This window comes from Cryptomeria japonica, chromosome 6 (assembly GCF_030272615.1).
Source record: "Cryptomeria japonica chromosome 6, Sugi_1.0, whole genome shotgun sequence".
Classification (NCBI taxonomy): Eukaryota; Viridiplantae; Streptophyta; class Pinopsida; order Cupressales; family Cupressaceae; genus Cryptomeria; species Cryptomeria japonica.
The window spans coordinates 102,935,642-102,952,225 of NC_081410.1; the positions used below are offsets into that span (position 1 = coordinate 102,935,642).

Here is a 16,584-nt window from a genome sequence, read left to right on the forward strand (position 1 = left end):
TATACTAAGAGATCAAATAATAAGATTTAGAAACATTCCATGCAAATGTAATGACTATAGGCTAATATTAAGGTTGATTTGGTCAAGCATGCAAATGTATAAGGTCGAAGATTTGTTTGTTAGATTTGATTCTAACAAAATATCTAAGGTAGACATGCATGCAACTGTGAATGCATTAACATGGCATGTAAACCGATGCTCAAATACATCAAAACGTGAATAATACAAGACATACACCAGACGGTTCAGATGTATCATTATCAGAATCCTATTAAGCTCAGGGTAATATCCTCTCTTATAATCTACTTGAAAAACATTTCAAATCTTGCTCAAGTATAACTAATATTAAACTATGTAAATACATTAATTCATAGTTTGAAAACAATATGGTTCAATCTTCCTACCTCAACGAATGCTTGGGCATCTACCCATGCTACCTCCTATGGTCTTCTCTCCTTCCTTGCATCTCTTGCATTCAAATTGATACTTTCCATTGAGGTTCCTTGAGTAAATTATCCACATCACCTCTTTCCTTCCTCTCCTAATTCTTTCAATTCTCTTCCTTGCTAGTTTTACTCTACTTGTTCTTTCATGTCAATCTCATAAACCCTTATACAAGCACCCATTTGATGTCATGAAAATCACTGTTGCTACCTCTACTCTAATGGACAAAGTTAAGCATGTCTATAAAATACGCATGCTCCTCATTTAAGTATCCTCCTCGATGTAGAAGGTGTGTCTCCTTATTTTATGGGGGGCTTAAATGGAAAGGAAAGTGATAGATTTATTGGTAGATTGCATGCCATAACAACTCACTCCACTAAGAGTTTTCAACAAAAAGCAATTAATACAAAAGTTTGTTTTTTTGTTTGTTTGTTTGTTTGTTTTAAGAAATAAATGATTTTAAAATTGAATATCCTCTATTGATAACATAATTAAAATAACAAAATGCCAATAACTTTTGTTAAATTTACCTTCAAATTCTGAATTTTTTTTCTGAGAGCTTATCTACTACATACCTCAAAACCCAAAAACAATTCAGACAAAAATTCATTATGGTTTCGAGGTTATGATGGAAAATAAATGTTGGCCTATACTGTATCTTTGATACCACTTGTTATGATATTTATTGTCCAAATATTTATAAAAATTTAAAATATATCAGACCACTTCATCGGGATGACCTCCAATAATCAAATAATAACATGTGAATTAAATAACAGATTATATGATGATATGAGAGAGAGTTCTCATCCTTATTTATAGGCTTAACTATGTAGGGACATACACCTTCATCCTAATTAAGAGGTATCAATGTATTATCTAGTATTTATGTTAGGGTTAAGCATGCCACAAGTGTTTATCCTTATTATTTTTAGGAATACATATTATATACTTAGGAATATATCATATCGAGATCATAACAAATGGTGAAAGTGTATTGTGGTTCTATAGACTTTTACAAATCGTTAAAACTATTCTTCAACATTCTCACTGGCAAGCTTAGGATTTCAATTCTTATAGAATTGGTAAATTACAATTAGTTAGGGCACTCTAGGAGCCCATTATTGGCATAGTACACATAAGTGTTTGTGAGAAAGGAAGATCAAAGTACCAATGCGGTTAATTAGCGTTTTCAACTCCTCTCTACTATTTTTTTGCTACACATGTACATAGAAAAGTTTGAAGAATTTATTTCAAGTTGCTTGGGCATATATGGTTAGTTATTGTACAAAGTTTATATTGTTTTTATTCTATTTTTTAGATGAGATTATTTGATGTCTTACTCAAAATAATGTTTCTAGAGACAACTTCATATCTTAACATCCTTTTGTGACATAGATGGTCTTCAAGTAAATCTTGTAAAAACAAAAGGTATGGTTTCCAACACTTCAAAGCATATTCTTAAGCAAGTTCTCATATATAAAAGGTCAAAGGGTTGAGATATTTTTTTGTATGTATATCTAAGGGTCATTTCTTTTGGACCACACTTTAATTTCTCACCTATTGTTGAATCTAGTTTGAGTAAATGTTGTTTGTCTCTCACCACTCTTGAGAAATAATACTTTGAGCTTTAGTTTTAAAATATCTAAAATTAGATTCGCCTGTTTCATTCACCGGATACATCCAATCTTTTGAAACTCAAGGGGCCTTACCTTAGCAAAGCCAATCAAAATTGAGTTAAAATAGTGCTTACTTCCATATTATGCAAGCTTGCAATAAAAGGCCAATTCCTTAAGACATTGAATTCTCATTGAATTTGTATTGCTCCATATATTATTGGTGTGATTTTTTAATTGCAATCTATGGTACATAAGCTTAAATGGACGACTAATAATTTTGTTGACTATTTTATATAACCATATCAATCATTCAAATCCTCTATATGACTAGCTTCTTGTGGGATCTACTTTGGGTAGTATGCCAAGATTTCTACTTTGCTAGGTTTTATAGGGATTAACATGGAGATAAGTTTCCTATGCCTAATTTTCAATCGACACACCATATTATTATACAAAGGAGAAAAATAAGGTATCAAAGATGAGATCCATAGAGCTTCGTTATAATCCAAATGGTTAGTGTCTTGGAATTCTCTTTCCTTAAAGGTTCAACACTAGTACAATACATATCTTCAATTTGAGGATGATATCATTCAACCTTGAAATTGTACTAAGGTCTTCCTTCCCTACAATTTAAGAGTCCTCGTAGCACATTTCAAAGTATGCTCACACTCCCTTTGCATAGAGATCAATCACCACAGTCTTTAGGTGCATTGTATTTGTTAGATTTGTTCGATGGATATCGAAATTGGGGATCATTTTATTTTCAAATGCTCTTCTTATTATGAGATTAGGAACAATTGACAAGTCATTGTCCTCACCTTGTTTCTTCTCTAGGATTGAGCCAAGAGCACGAGCTATAAGTTGAAATGTCTTTAGCTAAGAGCCTAGAGTTGAGAGCATTTCATCAAAGTTCCTGAGGCACAATCCTAGCCCCATCCCTTATGATGTTGAGACCTTGCACTCAACAAGGCTTGATCTCTCGTAGACGATATCAAGAATACATTGAACTTCACCACGATATCAATAATACATTGAACTTCACCATACCAAGAACCCATGAACTGAGGGACCTTTTTGTGTGATTTTCTAACCTAAAAGACTAAAAAGTTGATAAGTAGATAATATTCTCTATCCCAAATCAAATTATGATATTGCTGTTAGAATTCAACTGTGTATAACTTTGGAGTCAACCTCATTGACTCATCTATCATATTAAAAACCTGTTTTCTGCTGACGTGGACATCGTCGCCGTCAAATCATCGTTGAAGATTGACACGTCACGGGCGGTTCAAATGAGGAGGATATGGCCGATCTATTTCCCTTTCCAACAGTTGAAATTCGTCCCATCAAATAAATCTAATAATCTCGCGACAACTAAGCTACAGCCGGACAAGATTGGAATCAACTTTTCTGTACACCTTGGATCCCGGTAACAAATTATTGCTACCACAATATGAATCCAGTTTGAATGTTGCCCTCGCAACTAATTTCATCAGAAAGTTCTGATTTTTCAGGGAGGTAAAACAGAAGCGCAGGAGAAGTGAAACAGCAGGGATGTCGTTAGAACTGACTGTGATATCACCCGCCAGCAATAGCAATGGATCTGCGCGAGATCAATTAGTTGAAAGAGTCCCTTCAATCTGCAATAACGATGTGCCGGCCTGGTGGGAATCCATAGCCAGTGCGCGGTCTGCAATTCAAACCCTAATTTCTATTCTCGGCCACAGCAAATCTTTGGATGCCCTCCTCGATTCCGAACACCCAGGTAAAGACCTCCTCGACAGTCGCGATGTGGCCCGATCGATCTCCGCCAGGCTCCACAATCTCAACTCTGGTTCTGCCTCCGATGCCCTTTGCCAGTGGTTTTATGACACCTTCCAAAGCTCCAACCAAGATTTACACTTGGTTGTGCTGCGCTATGTTCCACTGATTGCCGGCCTTTACTTGTCCCGCCTCTTTAATCAAGCAAAGGCTGGCATTCAGCAACAGCATCAGCAGCATTTATCTGGTTTTGAGGCAGTGCTTTTGACCCTATATATGGCGGAGGTTAAGGTACGAGGTGGCCGCCCAGTAGTAATCACTGTGCCTGATCTGAACCAGCCCAGCCTGTATCATGAACCTCGCTACCCCTGCCGCGAGGGATCCCAATGTGGCACTGTTGGCCAGCTTTATGCCCCGTTGGAACCCCAGGTGGCAGTCATGTCAATGAAACGAGCTTCCATCGTTGGGGTCACACTGGAGCTCTTTTACCAGAAGATTGCTGTCATGCCCGCCGCTGCCAAGATTGAGGCTTGTGAGTTTGTTCAGGGCTGGGCCGGCCAAAACTGCACATGCGTATACAAGCTTGACAGGGCCGATGATGTGTCTCAGTCAAACGGGGAATGCAGGACACTGACGCAGTTAGGCACCGATGACGTGGCATATGATGGCAGTAACTCGAGCATCGATGACGTGGCAAAATTGAACATCGATGATGTGACATATGATGGCAATAATAACTTGAGATTTGATAGCGTGGCATACAGAAGTAGGGGGACTCTTGGTGGTGTTGCTCCTCCTTCCTCTTCTTTGGTCATTGACCGAGGCAGGACAACAATTAGTGGTGGTGACGTGGCGTACGAGAGTAGTAGGGAATCAGAAATTGATGATGTGACAAAATTGAGCACCAGTGATGTGGCTTACAGCAAGGGAAGCCAACCTTTGAATGGTGGTGCAGAATTTGACAGGGGTAATAAATCACAAATTGATGATGTAACAGAAGGGAGCACCAGGGACATCTCATACACCAATGGCAGCATGGCTCTGAGTCGGAATCCTGCTGCCTCTTCTTCTTTGGTTATTGGTAAAGGCAGGAGAACATTTGATGCTGATGACATGGCATACAACATCAGTAACAAATCACAAATTGATGATGGAACATATTTGAGCACCGGTGACAGCAAATCTCTGGGTGGTGCTACTACTGCTGCCTCCTCTTCTTTGGTTATTTATGAAGGTAGGCTAGGCAGGGCCAGAGGGGAGAGAATTCCCCTTCCATGGGAGCTTTTGCAGCCCATACTGAGAATTCTTGGGCACTGCCTTATGTCGCCTGTGAATACTCCAGAAGTGAGGGATGCCGCCTCCGTTGCCACCCGAATACTGTTTGCCAGAGTATCTCATGACCTTGTCCCTGAAGCAATTTTGGCCACCAGGAGTCTTATAAAGCTGGATATTGCTGCAAGAGAAAGGGCCAATTTTGTTGCCAAGTCAGCTGCTAATACTGCTGCTGCCACTAGTACTGCTGCTGCAGGCAAGCCCAAGAAGCCTGAGGTTCACTTGGTGCTTAAATAGTTCTTTTTGTTGTCCGTTTCCAATTGTCTGATTTGTTTCGAGTCCCATTCTTTAAGAAGAGGGTTGATTTGTTTGAGCACCCATTCTCTAGGTAAAATAATAGAAGAGGGTAGATAAAAGGAGGCATTGAGCAATTGAATTTTTTTGTAGGATAAACATTTCTTGGGTCTTGTTTTGTTGCGATTGCCTGAATTGGGGAACTCCTGACAGGGCAGTGTCATTTGTAAACATATGGCGTACTGGGCTGTGCTAGATCTAGGTTTCCATTCTTCTGTAAATTATGCCAAGGTTCTTTTCTTGAAAATTGTTAGTGACAAAAGATCGTTTGAGTGATATAGTAGTGAAATGATAATGTTCTCAGCCTTGGTGGTTTCGCTTTGTTGGATTTTTAAGTAAAGATGAAACTCACAACAGTTTACTTCTCGATACGGGTCCTTGACCAAGTGATCAATTGGGGTACTTGAAAATACAAGCCAAACTGGTCTTCAGAAAGGTATCTTCTTATACAGAACTGCCTGTCACTTGTAACATCACATGTAGTGTGCTATGCCTTCCATTCTCTTTCTGCGTTTCAGTAAGTTTGATGCAAATTGTCCTAGATAAAGGATCATTTGAGGGATAATTATTAATGCAATAATATGGAGCTTTGCTCTTGGTAGTTTTTCTCTATGGGACAGTGAATATGCGTCCTTAACCAATAGACCAAATTCAGATCTTCAATAGAAGGCCAAATTTGGTTTCAGCAAGGTATCCACTCTCCACTTCACTTGTTAGTTTCCACACGTGCACCCATGAACTTGAACGGAAGTTGCTACTGTGTTAAGATACCACGAATTGGTGAGAAAGAGATCAAACCAAGATCTTCATGGAGGTACCTGCTTTCCTTGTTATTTATTTATACGTGCAGTCATGAAATTGCAATAGAATTGCTAGTCTATAAAGATAATTAGAATTAGGGAGGACATGTGTTGAGTGCAGTTTTCTGTGTGTTACAACCTAGGGCTTGCAGCCAATTAGTTTTTTCACACTGAACATATTCACAAATTTCTTGCACCAGCTTTGATATAATTTTTTCAACTCAAAAGTTGGTTATAAAAGACAGTTTTGCTGTTCGTAAACACCTGATGCTTCTAGTCATGGGTTTTATGCATAATTTATTATGCATATTCATTGTGACATGGTTGTATCGAATGTCACTTGATTTTATTGACAGATTGTGTAGATCTTTATTCTTCAGTCTCATTGTTTTTTTTCATCTTTGATGTGAGACGTGAGGTTATCTATTATGTTACAGAATAGATATTAGTATGATTTTTCATTCCTGTGTTACTGGATGATATTCATGCTAAGCTTTTATTTCTTGGGAAGTGTTTAGTCATTAGTGGATTTTGACACTGGGGAACAGTTGGATACGCTAACTCTCTTTGCTTTGGTAACGAGAGATAGGTTTATAATGGTTTGCCCCTGGTGTATTTTACTTTAAGTTACCTAACATATGTCTCACTTTTCCCCCAAAAGGACTGCTATGTTGGGGTGTGCAATCTTGGAATCTCTTTCTAGGTCTCAGTTTGTTCATGGTTTTCTTCAAACGCGCTGGTATGTTGGGTTGTGCAATCTTGGTATCTCTTTCTAGCTTTCATAGTTTGTTCATGGTTTTCTACAATGATATCAGAGATGGAAACAAAACCTGGAAAAAGGATGGAACGGAGAAACTGTTTTTCTAAAGTTTGAGGGAATAACAAAGTTACAAGTCTGCTACACTTGAAAGAATAATTAAATTTTTAACTATCTTCCTGCAAACAGTTGTTACAGAATTTTTAGCTTTATACAAGTACAAAGATTATATCATATTCATAAATTAGAAGGTAGAGGAACATTGATTTCTGTAGAAATTGTCAAAAAGAAGAAAAACCCAAAGAGGTTATTACCATCACAGGTTGGGAGCCCATTCTTGATGGCCAGAATCTCCCGGATGGCTGGGGCAACCCCCCTTATTGCAGCCCTCATCTTCCTTCCAGTGGTATAGCTTTAGCTCCATAGCATTGTGACTACTTCTTTTGTTTGGGGACTCTTCCATCAATTCTTGGGGGTATGATTCCATTCCACACATTTTTATGTGAACTACTGTATACATAGTTTAATATAGAAGTCCATTATTCATAAAAAAATTAAAAAAAGTAGTAGCAAAATCAGCTAAAAATCAGCTAAAGTTGAAGAAAGACTTGTAGAAGCAATAGATGAACTGCAACAAGTGAATTTGGCAGATGCAAAAAGTTGCAGCCTCGGAATTAGTGGAACATAACTTGAGAAGTTACAGCTAAACCTGAAATAGCAGCAGAAGATGTAGGTATTATTACAATTGTTTTCCCAGGAAAAAACCCTGGTTTTTTTTTTGTTCCTTGACAATTTGAAGAGGCTGAAATGAGAGGAGACAGCCAGAAAAAACATTTTTTCTTCTACCCATCCTGTTCTCATCCATGTTGGAATTGGATGATGCCCTCCCATTTTATCTGGTAACTAGGTATTTCTTCAATCATGCTTGATTGTTGAAGTGCGAAAGTTGTTTCTCATTGAGGAAGAAGTTTTCGAGTGTATTGAGGCTTTGATCTTGGTAGTTTCTCTCAATGTTATTTGTAATTGCAACGTTGGCAATGCTAGGTGGGATCATGTGCTGAATTCTAATTGTCATTGTCTTACAATATCGGTTGAATATGTACTTTGATCATGATGGGTTAAAGGTGAAGATCTTGTTATATTGAAACTTATAGATTGAACATTTGGTGAGAAAATTCAATGTTGAGTAGCCTAATATACATTGTTAAAGGGTGTTGGAAACTATTTCTGTTTTGGCTAGTTAAAGAAGCCAGCAGCTACTAGAATCACGTCATCTCACCATATCACCTTTTATAAAAATAATCAATTTACAGTCATTAGCTCGATCTCATGTGATTCTAGAATGTAAGGATTGCTTTTTAGCATCAAGAAACTAATGTTTTTCTTACTATTTACTTTGTTTATGTTAATTTTCCCATTGTAGCCATTATAAGTTTGATATTGGTAGTCATCAATTATGTGGTAGAGTCAATTGAAATTATGCTTTTTCCTATCTGGTTAGTGCTTGACCTCCTGAAGATTAGATTTGGAATTCTACCATTGTTAAGTAACCTGTAATAGTAATAGGAAATGTAAGGCATGTGAGCAATCCAGACAAGGATATTCTCTCAGGGGATGCATGCAAACATATTTTGTAAATATTATTATAAATCCATCATTTATATTTTATTTTCATGTCTCTAATTTTCCAAAGCAGAATAAATTAAAAAAATGTGTGGTTTTTAAGCTGTTACTAATTTATGCAATAAGATTATAATTGTGCACTTAAGTCTTAATCACATTTCGGATTTTGTATCTTTTGTTTCCCATTGGAAAGTTGATTTGCCTTTCCACTTCAAGCCTACCGTGCTGGTGTTGGCTGGCTATTTATGATATGATAGGACGCTGTTGGGAAGTTCTACAGCATTTTGCCATTTTGCTTACATTGTAAAATTTGCTTTATTCTGTGTTAGGAATCAGGATGTCCCAGTTGGTATCAAAAGATAAAGCCTGCATCACTCGCTTGAAATCTTTCTCATTCTCAAGTCCATATCACATGTTTTACTGTTCTTCACTAACTGATTTTTTAGCTCACAGAGGAGTGCCATGTTCTGTTAGGGAATGTCAACAGTGAACTAATAAATAACACAATGTATCCCGTGCGAATGTTCATCTGATTGGGAGCAAAAATTCAAAATCTTTCCTTTGAATGATGAAATTTGAAGCTGTGAACTATAGTACTAACAATCTACAAATACAAAAGCTTGCTCGGAGTTTAGATGTGGGGGAATGTCTACCAAAAATAACAAGAAAATCCAGAAACCAACATAAATGTTTGACAAGTTATTGTATACAGTTTAAAGGGACTCTTCGAATTTTTATTTTGACTTATAAAAATTTGCACAGTATGTACTTTATATTTAGTTAATGATGGATATATCATTAGCATAATAAAACATAGCAATGTCATTGCAATTGTTGTTGTTTTCCAAAGCTCTGAATCAATACTATTGTATGTTCAACCTCTGTTGTTGCAAGTTCAATACTTTGTTCTCACTGATAATGGATCTAAACAGAACAGAAAAAAGCACAGCATTGCATCTAATGCAAATACTCCAAGTATTCTCTACCCTATACCCTGATGACTCACAATGGACAAAGAAACAGATGTAGCATACAGAAAATGCAGCAGAAAAAGAAATCCTTTTATTCCTGAACTTTAATACAACAGAAAATTCTCCTCCAAAATTGCTATCCCAGCCCATTCTCCAAAACTTTCTTTCTCATCGAAGCAACGTACTCCCTCAAAAAAATAAATACTGCTATCCATAATAAACAAAACTTCAAAATGGTCCACTATAGCAGTTACAAACCCCCCACAAGCTGCAGTCACATTAATATCTCTTTAAAATATTTATTTGAGCACAACTAAACTGAGGGAGAGAGGGAATTAACAGCATTAAAGGTTGGTTACATCATCCTCCCCTCTTTTTAGAAATTTTGAACCTCCCAGTTCAAAGAACTCAAAAACCCAATTGCCACAGCCCACCTTTCCATCATGTTAAGATATTTCTGATAATTTTCAAATGATTTTTTCTTCCTACTTCCAATCTCTTGTTGGATTTAAAATCATCCACTTCCAATCTCTTGTTGGATTTAAAATCATCCACTTCCAATCTCTTGTTGGATTTAAAATCATCCACTTCTACCAGATTTTTTTTTTTTTTTCTCAACTTCTTGAAGGCTTATACCCAGACCCAATTCTGGTGGTCCTCCTCTATTGAAAACTGTTATGGCTCGTCTTCACTTGTCCAACCTTCGTTGCACCTAAACTATTAAAAATAGAAATTAAGTAAACTGAATAAAAAAATTCCATCGTTGCTTTTTTCTTCTCTATATTATGTCATTCAAGCATGCTTTCCAATTCTCCTTTGCAGTTTGTATTTTTTCCATTGTTTGTTGCCCTATTATGGATTATCAAGAATCTATTTTCATTTTTCTTATTTATGAATATATCTTATTTAATTTGCATTAAAATAAAGAAAATAGTACAATATTTATAAAAAACGGAAGGGTGGTAAAAGAGCACACCCACAAGAGTCTAGACAAAAGGGCTAAGCTTTGAGAGTATAAAAATAAAACAAACGAATTGAGCCCAGTACAAACTTAAGTAGCTAAAGCCATACCTAACGTAGAAGGATCATTATCATTTGATTTCCCTCAAACATTTATGAAGCATTTTCCTTTTTATCTATTTTTGCTACCATATCAGCTTTTGGTATGTTCATAATATCATGCCATTCACATTCTTTCTTCATAGTGTCATTCCTTTTTATAAACACTTCTTTTCCACCATAAAAAAGGGACCTCCAAAAATCTCCATCTCTATTGTTGCTCATCTCTAATTAGATTGCTTCCATAGCTGTAAAACATCAGGCCACCTCCTCATCCATGAAGTGAATATCAAGTTACATAGAGAACAAAATATATTGGATAATGTTGAGGGCCACTAGAAGAGTATAATTCAAGTTAATTTATTTGATTCAAGCTATTGTGACGAACATAAGGATGAACAAGTTGGCTCTACTCTCCACCCTACTAATTACAAAGGTGTGAATGATCTATGGACCATTTTCATTCATGGTTCTTTCTTAAAGGATGGTTTAGGGGGAACTATTGTCCTAGTTTCACCAATGGTGAGATATCTAAAATTTTATTCAAATTGACATTCTTGATACATAAATAATATTGCTGATTGTGGAGCTTTATTGATAAGATTGAGCATTGCTCAAATGCATGTAATTACATTCCTAATAATTTATGGGGCTCTAAGTTGATAGTGGAATAGTAAAGAACATCTATGCAACCAAAGAAAAAACATCATAACATATAGGAATGTTGTTTGGGTTAGCATGAAACTATTTGTTGCAATTGCCATTGAGTGGGTGGATAAATAAAAAATAAAGTAAAGGTTGATACTTTTGTAGTCACATCTAAATATTATTTGGAGGATTTTTTTCCCACATATCAATGCAATGTAGAAATTCTCACAAATCCTACCATCCTTGACAATAATTTAATAAGCATGTATTTGATGACAATCAATAGTATAAAGGCTCATGAACTACATGGACAAATATGACATTTGCTAATTGACTATCAAGCTATAGTTGGAATTGAAGATGGGAAATAAACCTTGTTTGGGAATGATATATATAGTGTAATTCAAGACCAACACTATATCCAAAGTTCTTGTAGCATTGAAAAGATGTTTTAAATTGGATATTGCTATAAGAATGTGAGTAAACAAGTTCAAGATAATAATATTGAAGCTGTAAATCTAGGGATAGGAGCAAGCCAAGAAAAAATATTTACACTTATAAGAAACTAAAACTAGTAGAAAAGTAGATGCCAATAGCATTGTTTGAGAAGTTTAAATTTCTTGTGTGGTCATATGACAAATTCAATTCCTATGGGGAGGATTTATTTAGGCATAGTTTTCCCCTCTAGCTAGATAGAAAATTTGCTAGACAAAGAAGGCGGCCTATAAATCTAACCATTGCCCCATAAATGCAAAAGGAGTTAATTAAGTTGAAAGAAGGGGTTATTATGAAACTTGTTAAGAATTGTGAGTGGGTTTCTAACGTTTTCCTCGTGGGAAATAAGAATGGGGAGATTAGATGATGTGCAGACTTTAGAAATCAAAACATTAATTCTCTTAAGGACAACTACCCTCTTCCAAGCATGGACCATTCATTATAGAAGGTAATTGTTGCAAAAACTATGTTCATGATGGATTGATTCTTAGGATAAAACGAGTTGGTCTTCAAGAAATCAAAGTAGGAAAATACAACATTTAATACTCCTTGCGACACATATTTATGTGAGGATGTCATTTGGTCTAAATATTGTTTGCTTCACCTTCCAGATGTCAATAGATGTTGCCTATGTTGGATTGATAGATGAGATCATGGTCATGTACTAAGATGACTTAATAGCTTTTTTCCAAAGAAAGGGGTGATCATTATAAAGACCTTGAGGTAATCTTCAAAGGTGCCTTGAATATAAGATCTATTTAAATCCCAATAAGTGGGTGTTTTTTGTTGAAGAAGGAAAGCTACAAGGATATATTGTATAAAAATATGGGGTGATGATAGATCCATATTCTGTCAAAGTAATTAACCTAATTCCCTAGTATTAGTTAGTCAAGGAAATAAAATCCTCCTTTGGCCAAATAAATTTTGTTAGGCTATTTATTAGTAACTTTCCTAAGAATATTGAGGCCATTTTGATGATGATGAAGAAATGATATTCGGTCATGTGGAGTGATGAACCACATGAAGCAGTCAAGTGCATTAAATAATCCGTTAGGAGGTGTCTATTCTAGTAATCCTAGATTAGTCAAAACCAGTTCAATTACTTTCTCTCACTTCCTTTTCTACAATTGTTGTTGTCTTCCTTTGAAAGAACAAAGAAGGATACAAGTAGTCCATCACTTTACTAAATCATTACAAGTTGTTGAGTTGAAATATATAACTATGCAGAAGAATTCTTATTCCTTTATAAAATTTATATAAAAAAATTAGATCATATCTCATCGGTACAAAAGTTGTTGATTGTGTTACACATATTAGTGTAGGGCATCATTCAATGGGAAGCTTCAAGTTGAACGTGTAGGTGGATCAATCCAAGGTATGACATAGAGGTGCAAATTCTTAATTTGGTTGGAGACCAAGGACTAGAAAAGTTGATGGAGAATGCTAAATTGGAAAAAATAGAGGTAAATGCGACACAATCCGGAAGCACTTCTAGCTCTCCTCATTTAAATAAGAATTTATGGTATAAGAATATAGCATTCTATTTAGAAAACATAAATTACCCACATGAGATAAATGAACATAAGTAGAGTTAAAAAATATTGCTTGTTTAGCACTTTGCTAGGGTTTTTGTCCTTTGTCTAAGTAACTTGGCTTTTCTCTATGGTATTTTCTACTGTCATTCTATATTTGTTGTGGGATATTAAGTCTTCTTTTAAATGGCCTCAATTAGTTTCAACCTAGCAATTTCTGATGGTGTTAACGGTTTGGTGGTTTTGAACCATGGCTCCTCCTTGCAAGTGTCCTAGGAAATTTGTCTCAAAAGTATTGCACGAGGTATGTCTATTGAAACTCCAATGGATCTGGTTTTACCCATCCTTGAATTTGGTAGTGCATTTCAATGATTAGAGCAACATACTCTTCTTGGTTATTTTGTTGGGAGAACTCCCCTTGAGAGCAAGCTCAGGGAATGGGTTGCAAAATCTTGGTTCCCACATGAGGTCCAATTGGACGTTGTTCAAAACCTCACTGGGTTTTTTTTCCCTTGTTTTGTTGAAGTTATCCATGCTCAAGAGATAATTTTTTGCATGTCATTGCTTCTTCTCTAGGGAAGGTTATTTGTGTTGAACTAGATCATTTTTATCTATGCTTAAGAGATAATTTTGCATGTCATTTCTTCTTCTCTAGGGAAGGTTATTTGTGTTGAACTAGATCATTTTTGTCAAGTTCATCCTAAAAAATAGGCCTATGTTGAAATTGATTTGTTTAAAGACTTGAAAGAGTCAATAGATATTCAGATTAGAAATCTTTGTCACACTTAATGAGTGTTATATCTGAATCTACCTAATACTTTACTTCATGCCAATCCTCTCAGCATAAAATTAAGGATTTTTCTTTGGCAATGTTAGGGTTTAGACAAACCATAACAATAAATAATATTAAATATAATGCAGAATAAAAGACAAAAATAACAATTCACAACACAAATTTAACATATTCCACACAATGCGGGCTACACGCACAGAGAAATAACCATCCCCTTTATTCTATTGTTGTAGTACTCAAAGAACAACTTAGAATTCTTCCATTGTGTAATCAAAAAATTTGACACTCTTTTGTGAAGGGGAAATATGTTTCAATGGCCTTAATGGAGGTTCTTGCTTGTCCAAGGTTTTCCCAAACACCTCAACCTATGTCAATGCTTTCATCCCAAACAAAATTGCAAGCTCATCCTCCCACTTTGTGACGTTCTCATAGCCCACATGGGTGCTTGGAGGATGAAGAGTTTTTTTTAGAGAAATGAAGAAATACCATGCCTATTCTTTAATTGAGTTCTCTCTAAACAAAGTTTTTGTAGAATTAATTTATTTCACTCTAGAGGAGTTGAAGGGTGATGACATGCAAGATTCCCATTGTATATCTACTCTGTTAGAATGTTTGAGGTCTCACTAACCTCTCTAGGAAGTATTCCATGTGGGATACTCATAAAATATATTCTAGTATTGATGTTTTGTGTCTTCAAGAAGTTAAAATTTCAAGATCCATTTTTTGTAGGATGTCTTAGTTGGCCAAATGATTTTTTTTTTGCCACCAATCATATGTTGGCATGTTTGGCATAACTGATGCAGATGAAGAATGATGTTTGAACCGGTAAAAGACTATTTGTGATGACTTTGTGATGAAGAGATTGAGATTGCATGATTGGATGACTTTGATCAGTTATTTGTGTTGTCATTGATGGCAACTAATGTCTACTATGTTGTATTTTGTCATCTAAGTCTTTTTGGTCTATCGGAAATGCCTTACCGGTATTGAGGACAGTGAACTGAGAATTAGGACCTTAACCGGTAAATGTGGAGATGTTTTGATTGTTTCCGACAATTGGTAATGATTGAAGTGTTGCGGTTTGGAGTATGAGTTTTTATCATTATAATATGTATCTATCCGGAACTGCATCATGTTTTGGTTACTGGAAGTCATCTTTATGATTTCTGTGATATTTTTGCTAGGGTTTAAGAAGGGTTTAAGGACCGGTAAAGAATTCTCTTAACCGGTAATGATCTTTGGTTTGGCGGTGATCTACATCAAGTTCATATGTTGGTGGTGACTTGGCACAACCCACGTGAAGTGTTTGAATTATGTTTTGGTGTGATCCAGATGGAATTTCTTGGGAATGTGCAAAGTGCTTAGTAGAATGAGCTAAGGGTTTGACTTTGTATCAGATCGAGTTGTTGTGATGAGTTACGATCACTCAACAATTGATATTGATTTGTAATTGATTGTAATGATCCATATGATGATCTGTAATGAGTTGTAAAGATCTGTGATGATCTATGATGTAAGTATTAGGGTTTTGTAATCGACTAAGTTGTAGAGGTTATTTAGGTCGGTACAGTTGATGTTTGTCGTGTCGGTGGTTTTGAGAAGTGTGTGAAGCCGAACTAGGGTGTAAGAGATCTGGTAGTATTGCAAATTTGAAGTATAACTAGATCTGATCAAGCAAGCAGTTACGTGCTATACCCAGATCATTCATTGTTGTTCTCTAACAATTGCAGCAGCTAAAATCCCTTAACCGGGTAGGTCCTTAAATACCTTACATTGTAAATCCTTGAACCGGGTAGCTCAGCATCTGAGTGTTAAATTGTCTTGCGAGGTTGATCCTAACAGGTCATAGCTCCTAACAGGGCTCATTATCCAAATCCCTTAACCGGGTGACTCCTAAAAGGGTCTGCTCCTAACTGGGCATCTTTGTAAGCTTTTAACCGGGCTTGGCTCCTAACAGGGCGCATTCCAAAAGAGTGCAAAATATTTGTGGGTACCAATTCCCACCATGGTTTTTCCCTATTTGGGTTTCCACGTGAAAAACATGGTGTTCATATGGTGAATGTTCTTATGTGCTGTTATGTTTATTTTCAGTTAATGCATGGTAAATGAACACTTAATGTGTAGACTTGATAAATCACTTTAGTAGATGATTTGCAGTGGTTACCGGTACTGGTAAAGAGTTTATTACTGCTTTATGGTTGATTTGATGAAGTTTTATAAGGTTGAGTTTTAAGTTTGAAATTATTGTTAATACTGATTCACCCCCCTCTCAGTATTAACCGGATCCTCTAAGATTAACATCATAACACTGGTTGTGGAGGGGTCATCACTTTTCTTGTGCCACAATAGCATTTTTGTACGGTGGATCAAAGGTCTGATCCGACTCATCATTTGGTTTGGATCCTCATGAATACTGATATCACTCATTCATGTTTATGCTTCCAATGATGTTGTGG

The 16,584-nt window shown here is 36.1% G+C and overlaps 1 protein-coding gene across 1 annotated transcript; it reads left to right on the forward strand.

Moving 5' to 3' along the window:
• The first annotated feature begins 3,419 nt into the window (after positions 1–3,419).
• LOC131050120 (uncharacterized) lies at positions 3,420–6,603 on the forward strand. The gene has a single exon (XM_059207193.1). The coding sequence runs from the start codon at positions 3,618–3,620 to the stop codon at positions 5,391–5,393; it is 1,776 nt and encodes a 591-aa protein (XP_059063176.1). The 5' UTR covers positions 3,420–3,617; the 3' UTR covers positions 5,394–6,603.
• Positions 6,604–16,584: the final 9,981 nt, after the last annotated feature.